Source organism: Halichoeres trimaculatus, unplaced genomic scaffold (assembly GCF_033239565.1).
Source record: "Halichoeres trimaculatus isolate MK-OKI-2021-1 unplaced genomic scaffold, fHalTri1.1 fHalTri1_scaffold_1, whole genome shotgun sequence".
Classification (NCBI taxonomy): domain Eukaryota; kingdom Metazoa; phylum Chordata; class Actinopteri; order Labriformes; family Labridae; genus Halichoeres; species Halichoeres trimaculatus.
The window spans coordinates 12,617,579-12,637,890 of NW_027437179.1; the positions used below are offsets into that span (position 1 = coordinate 12,617,579).

General features: G+C 40.2%; 2 protein-coding genes across 3 annotated transcripts in view; one reads left to right on the forward strand and one right to left on the reverse strand.

The window, feature by feature from the left end:
• The window catches only part of fhit (fragile histidine triad diadenosine triphosphatase), a 476,436-nt gene that overhangs the window by 410,741 nt on the left and 45,383 nt on the right, over positions 1–20,312 (reverse strand). The gene's annotated exons all lie outside the window — the stretch shown is intronic.
• LOC141789273 (5-hydroxytryptamine receptor 3A-like) lies at positions 8,708–18,844 on the forward strand. The gene is made up of 7 exons (XM_074668648.1): positions 8,708–8,775; positions 11,500–11,669; positions 14,245–14,405; positions 14,778–14,988; positions 15,100–15,273; positions 17,589–17,674; positions 18,435–18,844. The coding sequence occupies exons 1-7, from the start codon at positions 8,708–8,710 to the stop codon at positions 18,693–18,695; spliced, it is 1,131 nt and encodes a 376-aa protein (XP_074524749.1). The 3' UTR covers positions 18,696–18,844.

The following is a 20,312-nucleotide window of genomic DNA, read 5'->3' on the forward strand; positions in this document are numbered from 1 at the left end:
ATGACATGTGCTTTTTTTGCCTTTTTTATTTATTATTGTTATATTTTTTTAGATTATCCTGGAATTAGATTTTTTGTTTGAAAAGTTGGATCACTTCAACTACAATTTAATATCAAACTCAAAGTAGCACAAAGCAGCAGTAGTTGTTGCAGTCAAATGTAGTGGGTATGGTGTTTATTATTTTTAATAAACATAAAACAGCTTTGGAATATTGTTCATGAAATAGTTTGTGTGAAGTATGGAGTTAAGCGCCCATAAAACTACCTGAAAGTATTCAAAGCATTGCTACATAGCTGAGATTGTTAAGGTGCTTTGTTTAGTAAATCCAGCTCACAGGTAATTATGTTGTTTGGACGGCAGCACTGCAGCCTTCCACATTAGCAGAAACTGTTGTGATAATGATGATAGCAGCACTGATGATGAAAATGAGGACATGAGGATGGCAGTGATGCTGATGGTCATACTGAGGCCCAAATCAAGGCCTGTGGTAAAACTGTTAATGCCAGTTGCTTTCCTCTGAAGTACATTAACACATTAACAGCGGCTATCATCTTACAACTCGTCAAATGAACAGTAATTACACCTGTTCAGCTTCTTGCATTAAACATTTCGCCGACACTCTAAATGTACCGATGCAATTAAGTGCTGACAAAATAGCCGCTCATTCTGGCCTGCTTTTGAAGGGTCCTCGTTCTGCCTCTTGGCTAAACAGCAACGTGAATAAAATGAATAATACAGAGAAAGCAGCACTTAGATCCTCAGGGTTAGTGGCCCTTTTGGTAGGGAGGGAAAAAAAAAAACACCAGATGTGTGGCAAAAGCAGCCAACACAAACAACAAAGAGGAAAAAGAGGAGATGCAGAGAAAGGAGGATCTAATCAAACAGCTGTTTACTGGATTCTGCTGAGCGATGGGAGGATGGGAAGCAGGGGGTTCATCAGGGGCAGTGTGAAAAAACATAAAGTCTACAAAAGCTGATTGAAATTCAAAACAAGAAGCAGTGTTGCCCCAAAGTTAAGGACCAGTGCTGAATTTCAAATCTCTGCCCCGGTTGCATCACACTGCCGGCTTCACCTTTTGACTGAGCCACTCCTCTTAGATTACAAAATTCAAACATGAGTCCTGTGACTCCTATTTGACTCTGATGAACATGCGGGCAGAATGAAGAAATATGGAAGTCGTACTTTATTACTTCTTGTTTGGCTAAAATGTTCGGTTGATAGTGTTTGACAAGGATTCAATCCCTTTTAAGAGAACAAGAAAATACTGACTTACAGAAGTATGGGTACATCTTTAATACAGGTAAACACAAGAAGCTTAATTTTTGTGCAGATTTTTATGAATTTAAATATTTTAGACGGACTAGAACTAGATAGAAAGAAACATAGACAGTAGTCAGAGAAGATAAATAGTAACACCAAGAGTTTTGAGGTAAAATAATCCTAACTGTTAAATTTGGTTCTGTATTTCTTTTTTCGTGAAAGAATATTTGATAATAAGAGATGTAACACATCTGACCTAGTGTGTGGATCCCATCAGATCAGATGTTGTCTGATTATAATTAATTCAACCACTGACCACTGCAGGTAGGGATGAATTTATTAAAAAAAATAAATAAATAAAAAAAAATCATATATATATATATATATATATATATATATATATATCTATATATATATATATATATATATATATATATATATATATATATATATATATATATATATATATATATATATATATATATATATATCTATATATATATATATATATGAAAAAAATACATTTATTTTATTTATATTTATTCATTTACATAAACACATAAAAAGTACCGAAAATTGGTACTGTTGACTACAGACACAGATTGCTAGGTACCAGGCATCGGTGTTGTATCATTTCAAATGTGAAAGGTACCCATCCTTAACTGCAGCCCATTCCATTGACATCAACTTTTTCATTGTTTCCAGTAAAGGTATGCACATTTAGCTGACTAAGTTAGTGGTCTAAAACATTTTACAGACTTAAGACCCCATAAGTGTTGGAGAGATGGAGGGCCTTGGACTATGTATATTAACGTACCTTGTTGGTGTTCATTCATTATTAAGCTATTCTGGGGAACCTGACAGAGCCAGTATGAAACGTGTGATTGGCAGAGCAGAAATGGAGGCCGGTCTTCCTCTCTTCATAGTAAACAAAGAGCAAAAATGAAAATGTCTTCTTTGTAGACGTCACATGGGTCTTTGTTACAAAGCGCGATCACGTTTTGTGTCAGGAAGGTTGTGTGCCACGAGGAGTAATACAGCAGCTGCTATCTAACCAATGGGCTGCAGTGTTTCTAGCTCCACCTTCTGGGGTTAGATTGGTTTAGTCCCTTCCTAATTGAAGGGTACCAAAAAGTGGGATGGTTTGTCTCGTTATTTGGGGATCTGTCTTGGGATTAGTAAGTGGAAACGCCACAAGATGCTTGTTGCATGGAGACGAACCAAACTGAACCACTTGGCGGAAAATTAGTTGCTACAGAAAGTCAATGATCATTCATGGTTGTTGCATCTAAAGAGGAAGCTTTAGGTCACAATCCTCTGAAGTCTATTCAGTACTGTCGTTTGCAAATCACACCTCATCAGGTTTACCAAGATTAACAACAACTACACTTTACTGGACACTAAGAAGTTAAGTCACCAGGTGTCTCATTTCTTATTTGCCTTTTTTAAGAGAACAGTATGGAAAACAGGAGCCCTGAAGGCAACAAGTTACTGTTCATGACTTTAACAGTTTTCTTGCGCTTCTGCTGAACAACAAAACACTTTACTTTTCTTACACAGAACTTCAGGAGTCAACAAACCTCACAGGAGGTAACATGTTTGTATACAATAAAAAATGGCAGCAGAGAGGGAGTGGGGTTAAGTCCAGCCCACGTTGTAGAAGAAAACACGTCATGACTCTCTCTAGTCTCTGTTTTATGTGAAGATCCCTCCTCCTCACTTACATCTGTTTGGCTAACAACACTTAAATGTTTAGAAGCTGCTGTGTGGTGGGAAGGCATTCCAACAGGGTGCTGGAGATTATGTAAGTTTAACAAACAAACAAATAGAGACGGAAAAACAAGAGGAACAGGCGTTAAGAAGTCAGGCTTCAGAATATAAAGTAGAAAACTGCAGATTTTAACTTTTGTTTTTTTCTGCAGACAAATTGTTCATGGTTTGACTCAACTCAAATTTGTCCTTTAAGCAGGTTGTCTCCATATTTTTTCTTTCCCACTCTGCCTTTACTTCAACAATAACAGTCGCAGTGATAAAGTGAATTATCTTGTACTGTCAGGATCAAAATCTCCTCATCTTAAGTCAGTGTGTTCAGGATTCTTTCACGCGCTTAGTCTGACATTTGAGCTTCGGATTTTGCAAACGTCTCTTCCAAAAGAGGCTGAATGGGAAAAGAAAAGCCTGATGCTTATGATACACCTGAATGTCTCCAGAGTTTCTGGAAACAAAATCACCAGTGGAGAAGATACATTTGTGAAGCCAAGTTGTGTGAAACTGTGCCAGAATCTTAACTGTTGTGATTACTGAGGGGCCGGATGAACAACCATGATGTATGAAGTATTAACTGAGCAGAGATGCTGGAGAAAACCAACCTCTAACGCGCTGTTACCAAGATACAGAGCTTTGTAAAATGGCGCTGACACTCGGTGCACCCTGAGCCAAATGAAACTCATTCATACAAACTGCAAAGTGCACAGACACAGCTGTAACCACGGATGCTATTCAGTGCCATACGTGTGTTTATGTACTTGCAAGCAAACAGGACAAAATCATTTTAAATTGATGCAATTACGGCCAACTGGCATGAACAGGACCGAGTGCGAACAGGCTTCCTAACATGACTATTACAGATAATCATTTGCATCTCCCTCCAATTTCACTCACTAAGGGGTTTAGTGGCTCAGGATGGAGGTCCTGCAGTTGACGTCACAGCCTCTAAATAGCAGTCATACCAGCTGCAGAAAACAGTCCATTCTGAGGCCTGATATGTTTAGGAAATGCATTAAACCGCCTGCTGAGGAAGCTACTATCATTTGATTGTTCTGGAGAAAAACAATTTGCCTTACACAGAAAAGCTACCACACCCAAAGACTGAAATCATCCTTTTCACCTCCTCATTTGGTGGTGACTTTACACAGCCAGTCCATTCTGATCCTTTGTTAATGGTAATCCGATGTGCTCCCAGTACACCAGCTGTCACTGCGCTGTGTTATAACTGAAAGGCAGTATACCACAGAGGGGGCACAAACAAACAGCAGCCAGTAGCTTGAATTAATAATATCCGCTGTGACATAGAGCCAAGCTATTCCAGGTTAAATAGACATTTTGTGTCTCTTTCACCAACATTTCTCAGGTGGACCACATGTTTAAAATGCTGCTGGCTGAATTCCCTTTCAGAACTTGTGTTTTATTGATGCTGGAGATGAAGAGATGCTGTTTAAAGCTTCCTGACAAAACAGATCCCACTGAGCCTGCACTCTCCACAGTCTGCAAAAGAGCATGTGAACATTTTGTGTGATATGTTTTTTTTTAATTTACTATGATGTACTTAACTTTAAGTATAAACTATTGATTAATCTTGCATAATTTTCGCAAGAAGTACAATATGAAGGGTGTTAAACTTAAAGGGCATTTTAACATTGTAAAAAATTTACTCAGACAAACTGCAACACCAAATTCAGTGGAGTTTGAACCAAGCAGCAACCTTCGGACTAGGAATATGAGACAATGCTGAAGTGATAAAATCTGCTTAGGTGCTAAAATCTGCTGTTTCTCGAGTGTCCGCTAAAGGCTGGCTCCTGGAGTATCAGAAGTCGCATTAACCTATTTACAACCTGGTTCAAAAAACGTCTCCTGTCTGAAGCGCTAATTTTACTATAGGCACTCACTGTACGGGGGTGATTTTTTTTCTAACTCTACTGTTCAGAGGATATTAGGATCACGAGCTCGCCAAATCAGAGGCACAACTCAGATCACCTGACTAACAGATGCCCAATAGCTGTACACAAAGCCCTTGCCACTTCCGCGATTCCCAATTTGCTTCATTTCCATTCAAAAACAGATAGGTGACATCGGGGAGACTACGTCCATTAATTATACAGTCTATGGTGTGAACATGTATTTTAATTTTTTTTTTTTCATACTATCAACATAACTCATAAAGTGACAAAATCCAGCACTCAATAAATAACTAAAGACAAATAAGTTCATCACATCAGTTTCAAATATCAGTAAAATCAATAATGTAAAGCTATGTCTTGATTTGGAAACTAAATGAAATGCAATAAAATGTACCTTAGGATTCTGAATAAAGGCTGCACTGCTGCTACAGTGTGCTCTAAAACCATGACTCATAGGTAGGAGACAGCTTCAAAATGTTAACCCTGTGAAAAACAAAGTCATCCCAAAGGGCACCATCCACTTTAAAAAAATTAAGCCTATGCGGAAGTGCGAAAAGTTGCTGTTCATTGAGAATCTGCATGAGGCTGGCTGCAGAAAGACAGTAAACCACATAGACTCCCAGCCAAAAAAAACGCACACTTTTATGGCATTTAAAAAACATATTTACAGCCTGGTTCAAAAAAAGCTTAGGTCTGAAATGCTTATTTCGCTAGTGGTACACACTGTGAGTTGAATTTTAGAAGATGTTAGGCTCGTTTGATTATCCAATCAAAGACACAGCTCAGCTCATGGCCCAACAGGCGCCCTCAAGCAGCAACCCCCGGTCTAAGAATATGAGACAATGCTAAAGTGCTAACTCTGCTGTTTCTCAAGAGTCCTCTTGAGGCTGGCTCTAGAGGTACTGAATGTCATATACACACCAAGCCAAAAAAGCTGTTTTCACAGCAGAAATCAACCTATTTACAGCCTCAATATGGATGTGATAGCGGATGTGCTTTGTTTTATGTTTCAGCAACAGATGGATTACGTCAGGGAGACTGCGTCCATGTTTTAAACAGTCGATGGGCGCCCTGTAGTTTTTAGTAAGGAAGCTTGTGTCATGACCAATGTGGCTGAATCTGCAGATTGGCTTTATTTTACTGTATCAGGAACAAACAGGTGACGCTGTGGAGACTACATCTTTATTTTATACAGTCTATGGGTCAACCTTTCATTTGTTTATTACCTTCAGTTGGATGACATTTTGATCAGTCTGATGAGCTGCACCTGTATCCTACTGTCATTGCTGATGATAAGCTTTGCTTAACCTGTTTTGCGCTTAATGTTAAAAGTTTTCAAATTCATAACATTAACTGTGGAAAGCCATTTTTGTTGTGTTTGCCAGCTCTGATAGGCCTTCCCACCAACATTATTCTGTGGAAGCTGGTGGATAAAGCTCTTCCATTAAAGTGCTTTTCTCTGGAGCCACCGCAGAGGATGTACAGATGAGTTCACTGCTTTGGTCAAATGAGGAAAATGATTTACGCACAGTGGGCTAATTGTTGAGTTAATGCCATTTAGGAAGAAGGAAAAAGCTTGTGTCATATATGTGGCCTGCCCTCTTCCAGTACAAGGCAGTCCGAGTCTTTCAGTCTGAGCAGGAACAGGGATCTTTACTGACTGTAGATGTTCTACAGTCATGATGTTTGCAGGGTTCCTCTTTCTGCTCCTCCTCACAGGTAAGCTGGCTCTCTTCTGTTTGATGCATGTTGCTGTATGATTCTGAAGTTCAAACTATTCATAAACATTCATAAAGTCTTGATTTTTAAAGAGGCAAACTGTTGATAGTGTCTCAGTAAGGTCTGAGCTTTGTAAGCAGGAAAACTGTTGACTGTTGAAAGTAGGGGACGCATGCAAAGATATAATCTAAAGACAAAAACCTGATGATGCTTTTCTACCAGGTGGAAACACCTACAATCACACAGAGAGTCCTGATGGAGAAGGCATCTACAATCAGAGACACTTGGACCGTATGTAGAAAGTGATTATGTTTTTCAGTGGAATGCTAACAGCTGTAGAATAATTTAAAGCCCAACTTCAGAATGCAGCTATTTAAACACAAGGTGCATTTCTTAAAAGGTCTACACTTTCTGATTTGAGTTTTTCTCTTGTGACGTTTTCTGTTTTCAAATACATCTTTGAAAGTTTTGAATTAAAGATAGATTTAAGGAAGTCACCCTGGGCTCAACATTGTGTGAATGAGGAAGATTTGTCTTGGCTTGCATTCGGACCACATTAGGACTTAGAAGTAGAATCCCAGACCTTTGTAGAAAAAAGTGAAAATCTGCTCTTGATCTGTGTAACATGCATGTTTACTGTGTGCAGCAGATGGATCTGATGGACTTTAAGTGATTTAATACATAAATATGTAAATAATTACAACATAAAACCTGTAAATTTTTTGTGTCAGTTGGAAGCACAGACAATCACACAGAGTATTTTGATGATGGACGCAGTGATGACCAAGACCTAAGTGAAAGTGAAAGTGAAAGTGAGTACCGTTGTTTCTTTGTTTGTAAAAATGCTTCATAAGTGCTTATTACTTCAAAATTAGTGCAGATACCACTCTAGCAGGTTGCTGTTTGACCAAAGTTGCATGGTTGCATTTTGACCTGCAGCAGCTAGAAAATCTTATTGACACCACACACCAAATTCAACAATTGTCACTCTTTTCCCTTCCCCTTAGCCCTCTGTTTTAAGGGCAAAGAGGAAGGGGTGAAAACACATCTCTTAGAAACAAAACACCTCCTGATTCCTGCTACATCATCATCCCTAGACACTTGCTGACCGTCAAAGGCAGAGCAACTGTTTATTCACTTCCAAACTGAACACATTTTTACAAAGTGATGATAAACTGTTGTCAGATTAGAGTGAACAATTCACAGCAAACTGACTTCACTGCATTGTATGAGTGATGGGACAGCTAAGTATGAAAACTGTAGCAAAGGAACTCTGAGAGTGGACCTTTATTATCGTTTAATCATCAAGAAGAATGTCTTTAACACAACCTGTGTCACACACAAGGGGTGACATCTGATGAGTAAAAATAAAGCCTATGTAGAAGCGCTAAAAGTCGCAGAAAGACCAGAAGTCACGTACACACCCAGCCACAATAACAGACTTTTACGGCATTAAAAAGCATTTTCACAGCCTGGTTCAAAAGATGACTTTGGTCTTAAATGCTGATTTCTCTATCAGCACACACTGTGCAGTGAGAGAATCTTTATCTAACTTGGCGGTTTGGAAGTTACTGGGATGGTGTGATTGTCCAATCAAAGACACAGCTCAGGTCACGTGACTGGCGGCACCTTGGAAAGGAAACTCACAGCCGGGGTCACAGCAAAGGTGGCTGCATCCACGGATTGGCTTCATTTCATGGTTTTAGTATGAAGGTAAATTTGGTGCAATACGAATTCAAAGTCACAGAGAAAGATGACCATAAATTTGAGTATGTGTAACTATAAATTTGCATTCACAAATAAAAGTGCTTTAGGAGTTGTGTAGTTGAAGAATTTTTTTTTTGCATACCTGAAGATATATTTTTTCTGCAGTTACATTTCAACAGTTACAGGTCTTCAGATTTATTTTTTGCAAGTGCACAAATCCACTGCTGTGAGTGCTCAAATTGCAATTTCTGCACACTCTCACTTTTGCACCCCTTTGTCCGAGATCTTTGGTGCAAAAGTAATTTGAGCACTTGCAGGATACAGAGGCGGGGTCTGTTGGAGAATGGCGGCTACTATGACCAATCGCAGCACAGCCCACCTTGGCCAATCAAAGCAGGGCCACTCTGGCAGGTCAGAGCGTTTGCGCGTGGACACAGAGTGAATCTACTGCCGACAAAGACCCTTCGCCGACAGCATGAGGGAATTAAAGTGATACTCCGGGATGGAACAAGTTGGGTCCTATCATAAGGTTTAGGACAGAAATTACCCCTACAGCAGTGATTTTGTGCAGCAGAAGCCCAGGGCGCTCGCACCAAACACCCCCTCCCTGCTCGTCAGACGGTTTCTTCTGCACTCAGACAGGGCCAATTTTTACTTGACCAAAAACACAACTAAACGGACTCCCACCAAAAAAATCTGATATCAGTCTGCATTCACACTTTATTTGGAGAATTTTCAGCGCGTTACTTTCACACAAAAACACCGCTAAATGAGGCTCTAGTTCTCATCGTGTCTCTTAGTCCTGGCAGACTACCTGCGTTTGTTTTTATCTGGCACGCCGCGCGCGGACTGATACACTAAGCAGCGAGTGCTCGTAGCCAGCTGTGGCTCTGCAGCGGAGGTAGGGTCGTTTTACACCCCGATTAGATGAGTGGCCCCGTTCTGATTGGCTAAGGTGGGCCGTGCTCTGATTGGTCATAGTAGCCGCCATTCTCCAACAGACCCCGCCTCCGTATCCTGCAAGTGCTCAAATTACTTTTGCACCAAAGATCTCGGACAAAGGGGTGCAAAAGTGAGAGTGTGCAGAAATTGCAATTTGAGCACTCGCAGCAGTGGATTTGTGCACTTGCAAAAAATAAATCTGAAGACCTGTAACTGTTGAAATGTAACTGCAGAAAAAAAAAATATCTTTAGGTATGCAAAAAAAAATTCTTCAACTACACAACTCCTAAAGTACTTTAATTTGAGAATGCCATTTTTTTTGTTACACATACTCAAATTTATGGTCATCTTTCTCTGTGACTTTGTATTCGTATTGCACCAAATTTACCTTCATATTTTAGGGACAGATGGGTGACATCGTGGAGGCCATGTCCATGTTTTATACAGTCTATGGTCACACATCACCTTCCTCCAGGGGGGGAATGAAACCTGATGCAAATCTGAAGGTTACAGAAAATAGTGAAGCTGTTTGTTATTGTACTTCAGTCAGCCAGCCTGAAAAATGGCAGACACTTTCCTGCAAGAGACATAAATTGGAGAATATTTATGACAATGACTTTTCCCTTATTACTTTAAATGATGGAATAGATAAAGATAGGGATCATTTATTTGATCTTTCTATTAAATAAACTCATATCTGTTGACGTGGCATAGTCTGAAACTTAAATAGCTGCTGTGTTGATGTTATGTTGAGGCCACCCATTTTCTGGTGTTTGCTGAAGCAGCATATAAAGATGGTCACTCACCTCTCTGCAGTAAAATGCTACACATTTATATTATTTATCAAATTATTCTGTTTTGTATCAAACCCAGTAGCCTCCTCCACCTCTGCATGCAGACACTGTCGCGTGCAAAGCTAACACACAGAAAAGCATATTTCTCACGCTCATATTGGTTGAGATGGATGTGTTTATAATGTTCAGAGTAAAACTATTTATAGTAACATGAAGTGATCCATCACTTGTCCATAGGTAGATTTAACTTTGCTTTCTTTGAGGGGAAATACTGTTCTAATAAAAATCTGTTGTCTTCTCTCTAGGTGATTTGCCCTCTCATTGTACTTTCACCAACATGATAAACCACTTTGATTTAACGAACAAAGTCAAGTTTTACATGGGCCGGCCAACCAACAACTACCTGAAGCCCACAGAAATAAGACTGAATGTATATCTATACAGCATTCTGGACGTAGTAAGTGGTTTGAACATTTACTTATCTATTCTGGCCATGGACAAATGAGCAAGTCCAGATTCTGTAACTTAGAATGTGTAGTCTTTCTGATGTTGGCTGTTTTTCTTTCCTTTCTTTTTCCTGTTTTCAAGTCTGCAGAGAAAACCCTGCAATGCCCTCATATGTTTCTCCTGCTGCTCTTTATGCAGGACAACTTCTTCAGTGTTTTGTTGTCACTGTCCTGATGTTTTTTTAAAAAGTGTTGCTGGCATTGATAATAATCAAAGTAAGTTTATCTGACCTTGTGTTCACAACTTTTTTCTCTCATAGAAAGAAAAGGAACAGGAATTAGTCGCTTATTTTTGGATAGATGTGGTGAGTTCTCTTGAAATACTTTGACTTAAAAACAAACTTGCTTGTAAAATCCCAACTTACTCAACTTACTGCACTTTCAATTTTGTTCCATTTAGGACTGGAAAAATGAATTAATCAAATGGAAACGTGAAGATTTCTGTGGGTTTAGGGATATCATTCTTCCTTCTGAGCTGTTGTGGAAACCAGATATAACCATTGAAGAGATGTAAGTTTTGTCTATTAGTCCTACACCAGAAAAAGCTATGTACACATGGCTTTCTGATCTAGCTCTTTCAGTTTTTTGTTAAACACTGCTGTAAGGACTATCTGGAAAAACTACTTTTTTTCTGGGATAAAGACCCTGTTTTCCATGAGCACTTTTGGGGAGGGAGCTAGCTGGTTGTACTAAGCACTACTCAAAGCCTGGTGCTCTGAGACATGTCCATAATGTGTAATTTTAGTGAATACAGGTTATGTCCTGCCAGTCATCCACCAAGCAGAGCTAACGTAACCTCACTCTTCATTTCATTGATAGATTCTCAAGTTTGAACGGACCACTTTATTTTTAATCCATAGTATTTGAAGTGACTTGTTGTTTTTCTCTCCCAGAACACAAACAAATAAGCTCTTCCAGACTCCGTATCTCTCATTGAGGTTTTTTGGAGACATATTTCAAAGGAATGGCTTGGTGCTGGTCAGCACCTGTAAAATGCGATTTTACAGATTTCCCTTTGACACACAGACCTGCAGTCTAACCTTCAAGTCATTCCAACACAGCGGTGAGTATTAGTTTGACTGTATGTGTGTTTTTATTTTACATGTTACATGTGTTTAATAAGAGACTAGCCTGGTATCACCAGACCCATCAGCCACTTGGGTCCAGACCCACTGATGTTCTTAACAATTCCTTTCCAACTTCATAGATCCTGAACAAGGGGTTGGTGTTGAAAACCAGTTCGTTTTTTTAGAATCAGTAATACATGTTTTAACTAGGGCTGGGCAACGATTAAAACTTTTAATGGTAATTAATCACATGATTTCCCTGATTAATCATAATTAATCGCATTGTGAAAGTGACATAACATCTGTCACGCAAACACTAAATCAGTACTTGTTATACAGTAATAGTTAAATCACATATTTAGTGCAAATCAAATTTATAAAATGTAAATACAAAATCAAAGCTTATTGCCACTGTCAGGGCATTAAAGTGATACTACGGGATGGAACAAGTTGGGTCCTATCACAAGGTTTAGAGCAGAAATTACCCCTACAGCAGTGTTTTTGTGCAGCAGAAGCCCAGGGCGCTCGCACCAAACACCCCCTCCCTGCTCCTCTGCCGGTTTCCTCTGCACTCAGACGGGGCCATATTTTACTTGACCAAAAACAGAAATAAACGGACTCCCACCAAAAACTCTGATGTCAGTCTGCATTCACGCTTTATTTAGAGAATATTGGGCGCGTTGCTTTCACACAAAAACACCGCTAAATAAGGCTCTAGTTCTCATCGTGTCTCTTCGTCCTGGCAGACTACCTGCGTTTGATTATATCTGGCACGCCGTGCGCGCAGACTGATAAACTAAGCGGCGAGCGCCTTTAAAGGGCAACTCCGTTTTTTTGCACTTGGACCTTATTTATAGGTGTGTGCATGCCCATATACTCACTCAGACAAACATCGTGCAGCTCGGAGTCCTTCAGAAGTTATTTAGATCCAGCTGATTTTAGCCGCACTTAGTGGGGGCCACGGCAATGGAGCTTCAGCGCGGGACAAAATCTCTGCAAAATCACTCATTTTGGCTATATTTTTTCATCCATCGCTATCCACCGTTATCACAAACACACTCCTCTGTTGCCATAGGCGAACACTGTCCACAAGCGCACCACCAGTTCGCATTGAGTCGTGGACGTGCTCCTGTTTGTTGTTCTCGAGCCAGCTCTTCGTGTCTCTCCCTCTGCATCCTTCTTTCATGGAGCTCCTCGTCCGTGTACTCAGGCTCAAACCAGTAAGGACAACCGTCAAACTCGAAGTCATAGTCTGAAGACGGTAGACGAGCTGTCCAGGAGGACAAGTCACTTCTTCTGTTCTTTCTTTTTCTGCCGTTTTGTTGTGTGAGATGGTCGGAAATCCAACCATAACGCCACCTACTGGCTCAACTGGAAATGTGGCTGAGCGCGGAGCCTTCACCTGAAACTGCGAGTGCGCATACAGTGACGTCAGCGTTTCACCCTGAGACGCTCCCTCTGTGTTTACACGAAGCTGGATGGAGGAGTGGATTCAGATCTTTCCACTCTGGGGAGCGTTTTCAAAAGTTTGCGTTTTCACTGAAAACGCAACGTGGTCTCGTCTAAACGGAAGGCCAAAACGCAACGAAATGTTTGCGGAATCGACCATTTTCGGCATCATGTAAACCGGGCCTAAGTGGCTAGAGTTCATTTATCAAGGAAATGTGCCAGCTACACGCAGTAACACTTTGTATGTGTGTGCTAGTCACTTCACGGCCGACTGCTTTTCCAACTTTGGACAGTACAACAGAGGGCTAGTGAATAGACTGGTCCTGAATCCAGGCGCATTACCAACCATCCACCAACAAACCTCTGACCCTGGAAATGTGAGTATTTTAAATGCTGTGGGCTGTGGAGCAGATGTAAGAGCTTTTCCTCAGTGTCCCCCCTGTCTCTGTGTTAGCTTCAGGATGCTAACTTTAGCTGCAGTCAGCCTGTTGTTTTAGCCTGTAACGTTACGCTAAAAAAGCTCTGCTGTTTTTTAAACATTGTGCACTCAGAGCTCGTGGCGCCGCTCTCAGTGATGCTGAAGAGCGGGGCGGTATCAGCGGTGGCTCATTTACATATGAAGGTCACGCCCACTAAATCAGAGCGTTCTGAACAGAGGGGCTATGAGAGCCTGGAAACAATGCTGCTGTGCTTAATTTATTGGCTTTTTGGAGCAAAACATGTTACTACCATTTCATGAAGACATCAATGATCCATATTAAACTGCAGAAAAGGAGCAGAATATGGGACCTTTAAAAGAACTACTTGACAAGTTCTCAAATACAATCCACTGCCTGCAAATTTTATCTGTTGCATGTCAATCTGCTGGAAGTCACATGCTGCTTCGCTCTGATTGGTTATAGGTCTTTCCAATAAATTCCAGAGGCACTTCCTCATGCAGCCATTACTGATACCCTCTGGAAAAAGAAGGAGTAAATGAACAGAACCAGAACAGTTCACTAAGGTCAATAGGTCTGGTGTCACTGGGCTAGTCGAGGGGTCAAAGTCACCAATACCAGACACATTGTTTTTGTTAGAACTAGAAGGAAAGCTTAACATTTCTCTCTCTGTCTCAATCATCAGTAAGGCATATGAAGCTTATTCCAGGTATGACTGGTAAAGACATATTAGGTGTTACTCGTAAGGTGATGAAGACTGAGTCGGAGTGGCTTTTGATGAACGTAACCGTGGAAACCAAAGAGGTCGAAAACTTTGGCTACTTCTTAAGCGTGTTTGTTTACACAGTGAGTACCAACTGTAGAAGTCTGGATACACACACACACACACACACACACACACACACACACACACACACACACACACACACACACATCCATACATAAACATTGTATCAACACATCCCTGTTAAGCTCCCCTCATCTTGGACAGAGTTTCCAGAGTTTCTCCTTTCCAGTAGTTTGGTTGCAAACACATATTTATTTGAAATCCCCAAACTGCCCATACTCCTTGGTGAGTTGAGTGTATTTAACTATATAAAGATTTTTTTTTAAATGATGTAGTTGCCATGATAACTGGATAATTTCAATAGCTCGTTGATATATAAAGGCTGCACAAAGACTGTGCAACTTTATCTAATCCTAACAATTATTTCACAGATGACCATAAGGAGGCGTTCAGTCCTCTATGTTGCCAACTTCATCATCCCCATCCTGTTCTTCCTGTGTCTGGACTTGGCCTCCTTCCTGATCTCAGAAAGTGGAGGTGAGAAGCTGAGCTTCAAGGTGACTGTGCTGCTGGCTGTCACAGTGATGCAGCTGATTCTGAACGATATTCTGCCTTCCTCTTCAGACAGAATCCCACTCATAGGTGAAGAAGCTCAGAGTCCTGCACTAACTGATGGATCTGTAGCAGCACGTACCAACTCAGTGTGAGCTTGATGATTTGTTTGCTGTTTCTATCACTGCTTTCTTCTTTCAGCGGTGTACTGTATCGGCGTTTTTACTTTGATGATGCTGAGCCTCTTGGAGACCATTTTGATGATGTATCTGATGGAAAAGGACAATGTGTCCCAAGACAAAGAGGCAGATCAAGACCAAAGCCTGGGTAACAAGTGGAGGGACCAACAAGGAAAAGTCCAGAACTGCTTCAGAGGTAAGAACAAGGACAACTAACATCAATATTTGCAGAAACAGTTCTGACTGAGAATGGAAAAAGTCAGACAGCTAGTTAATTTGGAGCAGCATTGTGTTTCTCCAGATATTCCTCAAGTAAAACATATTATTGCTGTGAATGCGGCAATGCATTCACTGCATATGTTCTTCTGTGACAAAAAAAATTCTTCTTCTTCTTCATTCTTCCGCCCGCTTTTTTGGACCACTAAAACTCCGACAAACTTCAACCGATTTTCACCGTTCAAACTTCAAAACGTGTTTCAGTGGGGACAAGGGGGCTATGACTCTTCAGAAATTTTTCACAAATACTTTCTGAGATATTCAACGATTTACGAAATTTCGGTCCCATAGAGATGAATGCGAAATTTTCAAAATTTCCTCTCTTCAGGACATTTTTTCAGCCTGCTTCAAACCCTCCTCATTCAGTCATACATTCAGCTACAAACTCCATTCAATCTTCAAAATATTCAGCTATCTTTTGGCTTCATTCAGTGGGTTTCAAATGTTTCCTAGCATTCATAGTTGCTTCACAATGACCCTTCAAAGGTCATGATGCATTTCAGCTCTTCGAGCCGTTTGACATTGGTGTGTATTGGACGGAATGTTTCGGCTTAGAGTGGGAGAGGGGGAAACGAAACCTGGAAAAATTCTGGGTAAACTGCTCTTTTGGTCACAATTTTTGCTCCACATAGGCATATTATATGTCAAAATGGAGGAAGGCTTGTCCTGCTTCTGACAAAGTGGTTTTTAAAGCAAAAGGATGGAGCACTTCTTCACAAAATGGCCAACTGTCATGAGAAGTTAAAAAAAAAACCATATACCTCCATGTTAATTTCTGAGGGGTTTTCTCAGAGATCAGTAAAATTTCCCTCATCTATCTATTGCTCTCGTGGGTTCATTTCTTGACCTTCATGCATGAAATTTAGAGGGACAGCTTCCTCTGGGTCTCAGGATTCCTACGGTGTGTTCATTTTTATTCTAGCCCTCATGGTTTTGGCAAGGTGACAGGAGATTCGGACTCTTGCTTTGCCACAAAATCTTCAGAAGATTACAGTAACAAGGGCAAAGTTCTGCACCTGCTGCCCTTAACGAGCTGGTCACCGTGGAAACCTTTGATCTCATGCAGCTGTTTATAGTAACTCATCATAACATTTAGGAACAATGACAAGCATGTGTGTGTTAATTTATCAGTGATCACCAATGCAAAATCTGGCTTCAGAAAAGCCTCAGCAGACAGGTTTACATGATTGAACACACACACACACACACACACACACACACACACACACACACACACACACACACACACACACACACACACACACACACACACACACACACACACACAGGGCAGAAAGTATCACACTTTAGCAGCGTTTGACTTCCATTTCCCTGATTCAGCTCTTTATTTTCCTAGATTTTTTTCTTTAAATTTAAATTCCTTCCTTTATTTCTTGAATTGATTCAGCCATTCAAACTTTTACATCCAATTTTAGATTACACTGATTCATGCTTCATGATCATTCTTTTTGTCAGAATTGCAAGCACCTTTACACCCTGATTTCAAAGGGAATGTGTTGGGAATCAACAGACTCCACCAGCTCTCTGATGGCAGTTGGTAAACAATGATCACCATGGCAACATCTGGCTTCAGATGGGCCTCAGCCTACAGGCTTACATGGTTAAAAAACTCACACACAGGACACACAGGATTACATTTTAACAGTGTTTAAGATATGCGACTTGCATTTTCCTTCAGTCAGGTCATTTCTTCCATAAATGTTCTTTAAAATCTAATTAATTCCTTTAATTTTTGAATAGACGCAACCATTTCAACTTTAAATTCATTCATCCATTTTATTTATTCCTCCATTTATTTCCTTTCATCCAAGAGTTCATGGCAGGCTAATTCAGCATTCTGCATTAGCAGCTGAGCACAAGCTTTTCAGGAGTTCTTATAACAATTTTCAGACATATCAGTCATTCATGTTCAGCATTCTGCATTAGATTTTCAGTGCACACCTTTCATGACTTCATTCAACCATTTTCAGACATACCTTCAGTCATTCATGTTCAGTATCAGCATAAGCAGTTCAGTGCAAGCTTTTATACACTTCATTCTGCCATTTTCAGACATACCTTCAGTCAATCATGTTCAGCATTCTGCATTAGCAGTTCAGCGCAAGCTGCTTCAACATTCTGCATTCACAGCGCAATTTCTTCAGAAATTGCTTTTCTAGTTTGAAGTTGTTTTCACTTTGTTCAGACACCAACATGTCCCATATTTTTTTGTAGACATGAACAAATCCACTCCATGTGTGTGTTTCTTTGGCGAGTCCCCTGGTGAGACCCCTTCTGAGCTGCTCCCAGAGATGAAAGAGGTCAGTATGAAGTTGTATCTCTGTAAAATTGATGTGATACTTTTTCTGGTGAATTTTCTCTTCATGGTATAGACACAGGGCCGCAATAACAAAACTTGACTCAACGTAACAGTGCCTGCACGATTTCCCTATCAAAAAAGTCAACTTTTATAGGAATAATCCTGCTCATTTGTCACTTCTGGGCCTCTATACATGTGTGTCAGTGTCTGTGTCTGCCTCAAACCCCTTCTCTGCCTGTATGTTAATGTTTTTATTGTGCCAGGATGTTTTTGGGTGGAGAGTTAAGGTGGTTACATCAGCCAACCCCACAAACCTAGTGTGCAGGTGACTTTACATGTTGATTAGCAAGTTGAAGAAGTTATCCCGCATGGCTATGCTAGTGGACGTAGCAAAAAGCAAGGAAAAACACAACCAAAGTGAAACAAAATGGCAAAAAAGATAAAGCTTTTTACTAAACGAGGGTGAAGCTTGGCTCCTCTTCCTCTGGCTTTCTGGCACTTGTAGAGCAGCACAGGAAGAAGAGTGACACGAGTTGGCTTTCTGCTAAGCAGGTATGTGTCAGATAACCCAACAAAGCTGCTGCTATGTGTGGCTGATGGTCATTTTTTGATTCATTTTCTCATCTTATACCGCAACTGTAAAGCACTTTGGTCAACTCTGTTGTTTTTTAATGTGCTCTAAAAATAAAGTCGGATTGACTTTTTTCTTTTCTAACAGCGCTAATATGCCGTCTTTGTTTTTTTTTTTGGTTTTTATTTAGGGTAGCAGCAGCCAGCTGACCAATGAGACCCATGACTCACAGAATATGACTGACGAGCTGAGGGAGGTTTTGAAAACAGTGGCTCTGCTTCTCAGCAGCAGGGAGGAAGAAAAGCAGCCCGGCTACTGGACCAGAATGACCAAGAAACTTAACCGGATTTACTTCATTTTTTACATCACAACTGCCACTGTGTTCCTTGGATCTGTGTTTTTAGTTTGGCTAGATGAAGACACCAATAACCAACAGTACAGAGAGTCATAGTGTCCAGGTGTTAAACAACTCAGAGAGAAAGGGTAGAATCTGATGATTAATCCTGTGTCCTCAAAGGTCCTGTAAGGACTTTATAAGTTATCTTGAAATAGTGTCACTCATATAAAATGAGATTTTCAGCACCAAAAACATTTCAAAATTTTCCACAGAGATTGTGACTCCATGTGTGACATGTAGACTAAAAGTCTCTTCCATGATGGACAAATGCACACTGACAAGAGACACGACACTGCATCCACACTTCCTGCCTATCTGGCAGCAGCTGAACCCTTTCTGGCTGAGAATCTGTATCTGCCGTGTTTCCTGCGTGAGGTTCCTCATTTTAGCTATTTTTGTCTCAGAAGAACCATCAGTAAATGACTGTTACCAAAACCAATCAGTTTTAAATTTTAATGGCTGTTTTAGGATATGTTTAGTACTTTGGCTGTAACTGTACTAAATAATATTGCACTTTAAGACCTAACAGGGATTCTTAAGGCAATATTTCCCAAATGCATGAGGTGTCCCAGCACTTTTTTCCATCACTGTATGACAACAACTGATTTTCATGTCTTTCTGTAACCTATGAATCGGCAAAAATCTAACATTTAAATCAAATATCATAACTTCCTGTTCAGATTTCACGATTTTCGGATTTCATGATGGTCATACAAGACTTTTTTGTAGGTCTTGGCATGATTGCGTATAAGGTTGTTTGACAGAGGAAGGAAAGAAAGAAAGAATACCAATAAAAATAAATATTCACTACGAGAAGAACTTGCAGGTTTTTCAGTGCCCTAAGTCCAGTTTTAGTCCCCGGTCATGATTATACACCTACGAGACATGTCAGCGACTTTGTTGGCCTTTTTATTGCTTTTGGCCTTACTCCTTGGGTTACAATAGGATCCTCACCAAAATACTAAAAATAATGTGGACAGTCACTGTTGCTATTATTTCAATTATTTTTAAGGCTTTAAATGTTTACAGAAAGGAAATTGGATGAAATGAATGATTATTCATTGTTAATAAGAATAAAAGATATATGTACTTAGTTTTTATATTTGCCTTTATGAATTTGAGATATTTATCCTCAGGAAGGGCTCTCCCCAAAGACACAAGCTGTCCTTATCATGGCAGAGTTTTACTGGACTAAACTGAAGAGTGCAGATGGGATTTTTGAAGTAAGGGGGACCGAGCTTTTTGCAGCAACTCAATGAGTTTTTTTTTACACTCCATGCCTGAATCAAAATATGTTTTATTTAAACATCTTTTCCAGTGGCGTCTTCTCCTGGAAGCCAAGGGAAGCCATGCTTCCTCTCTTTTTTTAGACTGTAGCTGTGATTTAATGAAAAAACTCTTTTTAACAGTTTCGATAATTCTTCTGTGTTTTGTCACTGTCATCTCTTCCTTGTTTCTCTTCTCTGCTTATTGAGCATTTTATGATGTTTAAAACAGTTCCCTCTTAAATGGTATGTGTGAATGAGTCGTGAAAATATGATATTGCACACTGCTGTCCACAAGGAGGCCAAGCCTAGTTGGCGAGTTGGCGTCCCTTGGTGAAAAAAACCCCAAAATAATTAACCAATCAGATGAGGCTGCGGTCATGACACTGCTCACCTGTGATTGGTC

What these genes read in the sequence shown, in the direction of transcription:
- LOC141789273 (XM_074668648.1), top strand. Translation starts at nt 8,708, where the DNA reads ATGGCGGCTACTATGACCAATCGCAGCACAGCCCACCTTGGCCAATCA. An exon ending in CAAGTCATTCCAACACAGCG is followed by an intron (nt 11,670 to 14,244) that starts GTGAGTATTAGT and finishes CTCAATCATCAG; the next exon opens with TAAGGCATATGAAGCTTATT. An exon ending in TGCTCCCAGAGATGAAAGAG is followed by an intron (nt 17,675 to 18,434) that starts GTCAGTATGAAG and finishes GTTTTTATTTAG; the next exon opens with GGTAGCAGCAGCCAGCTGAC.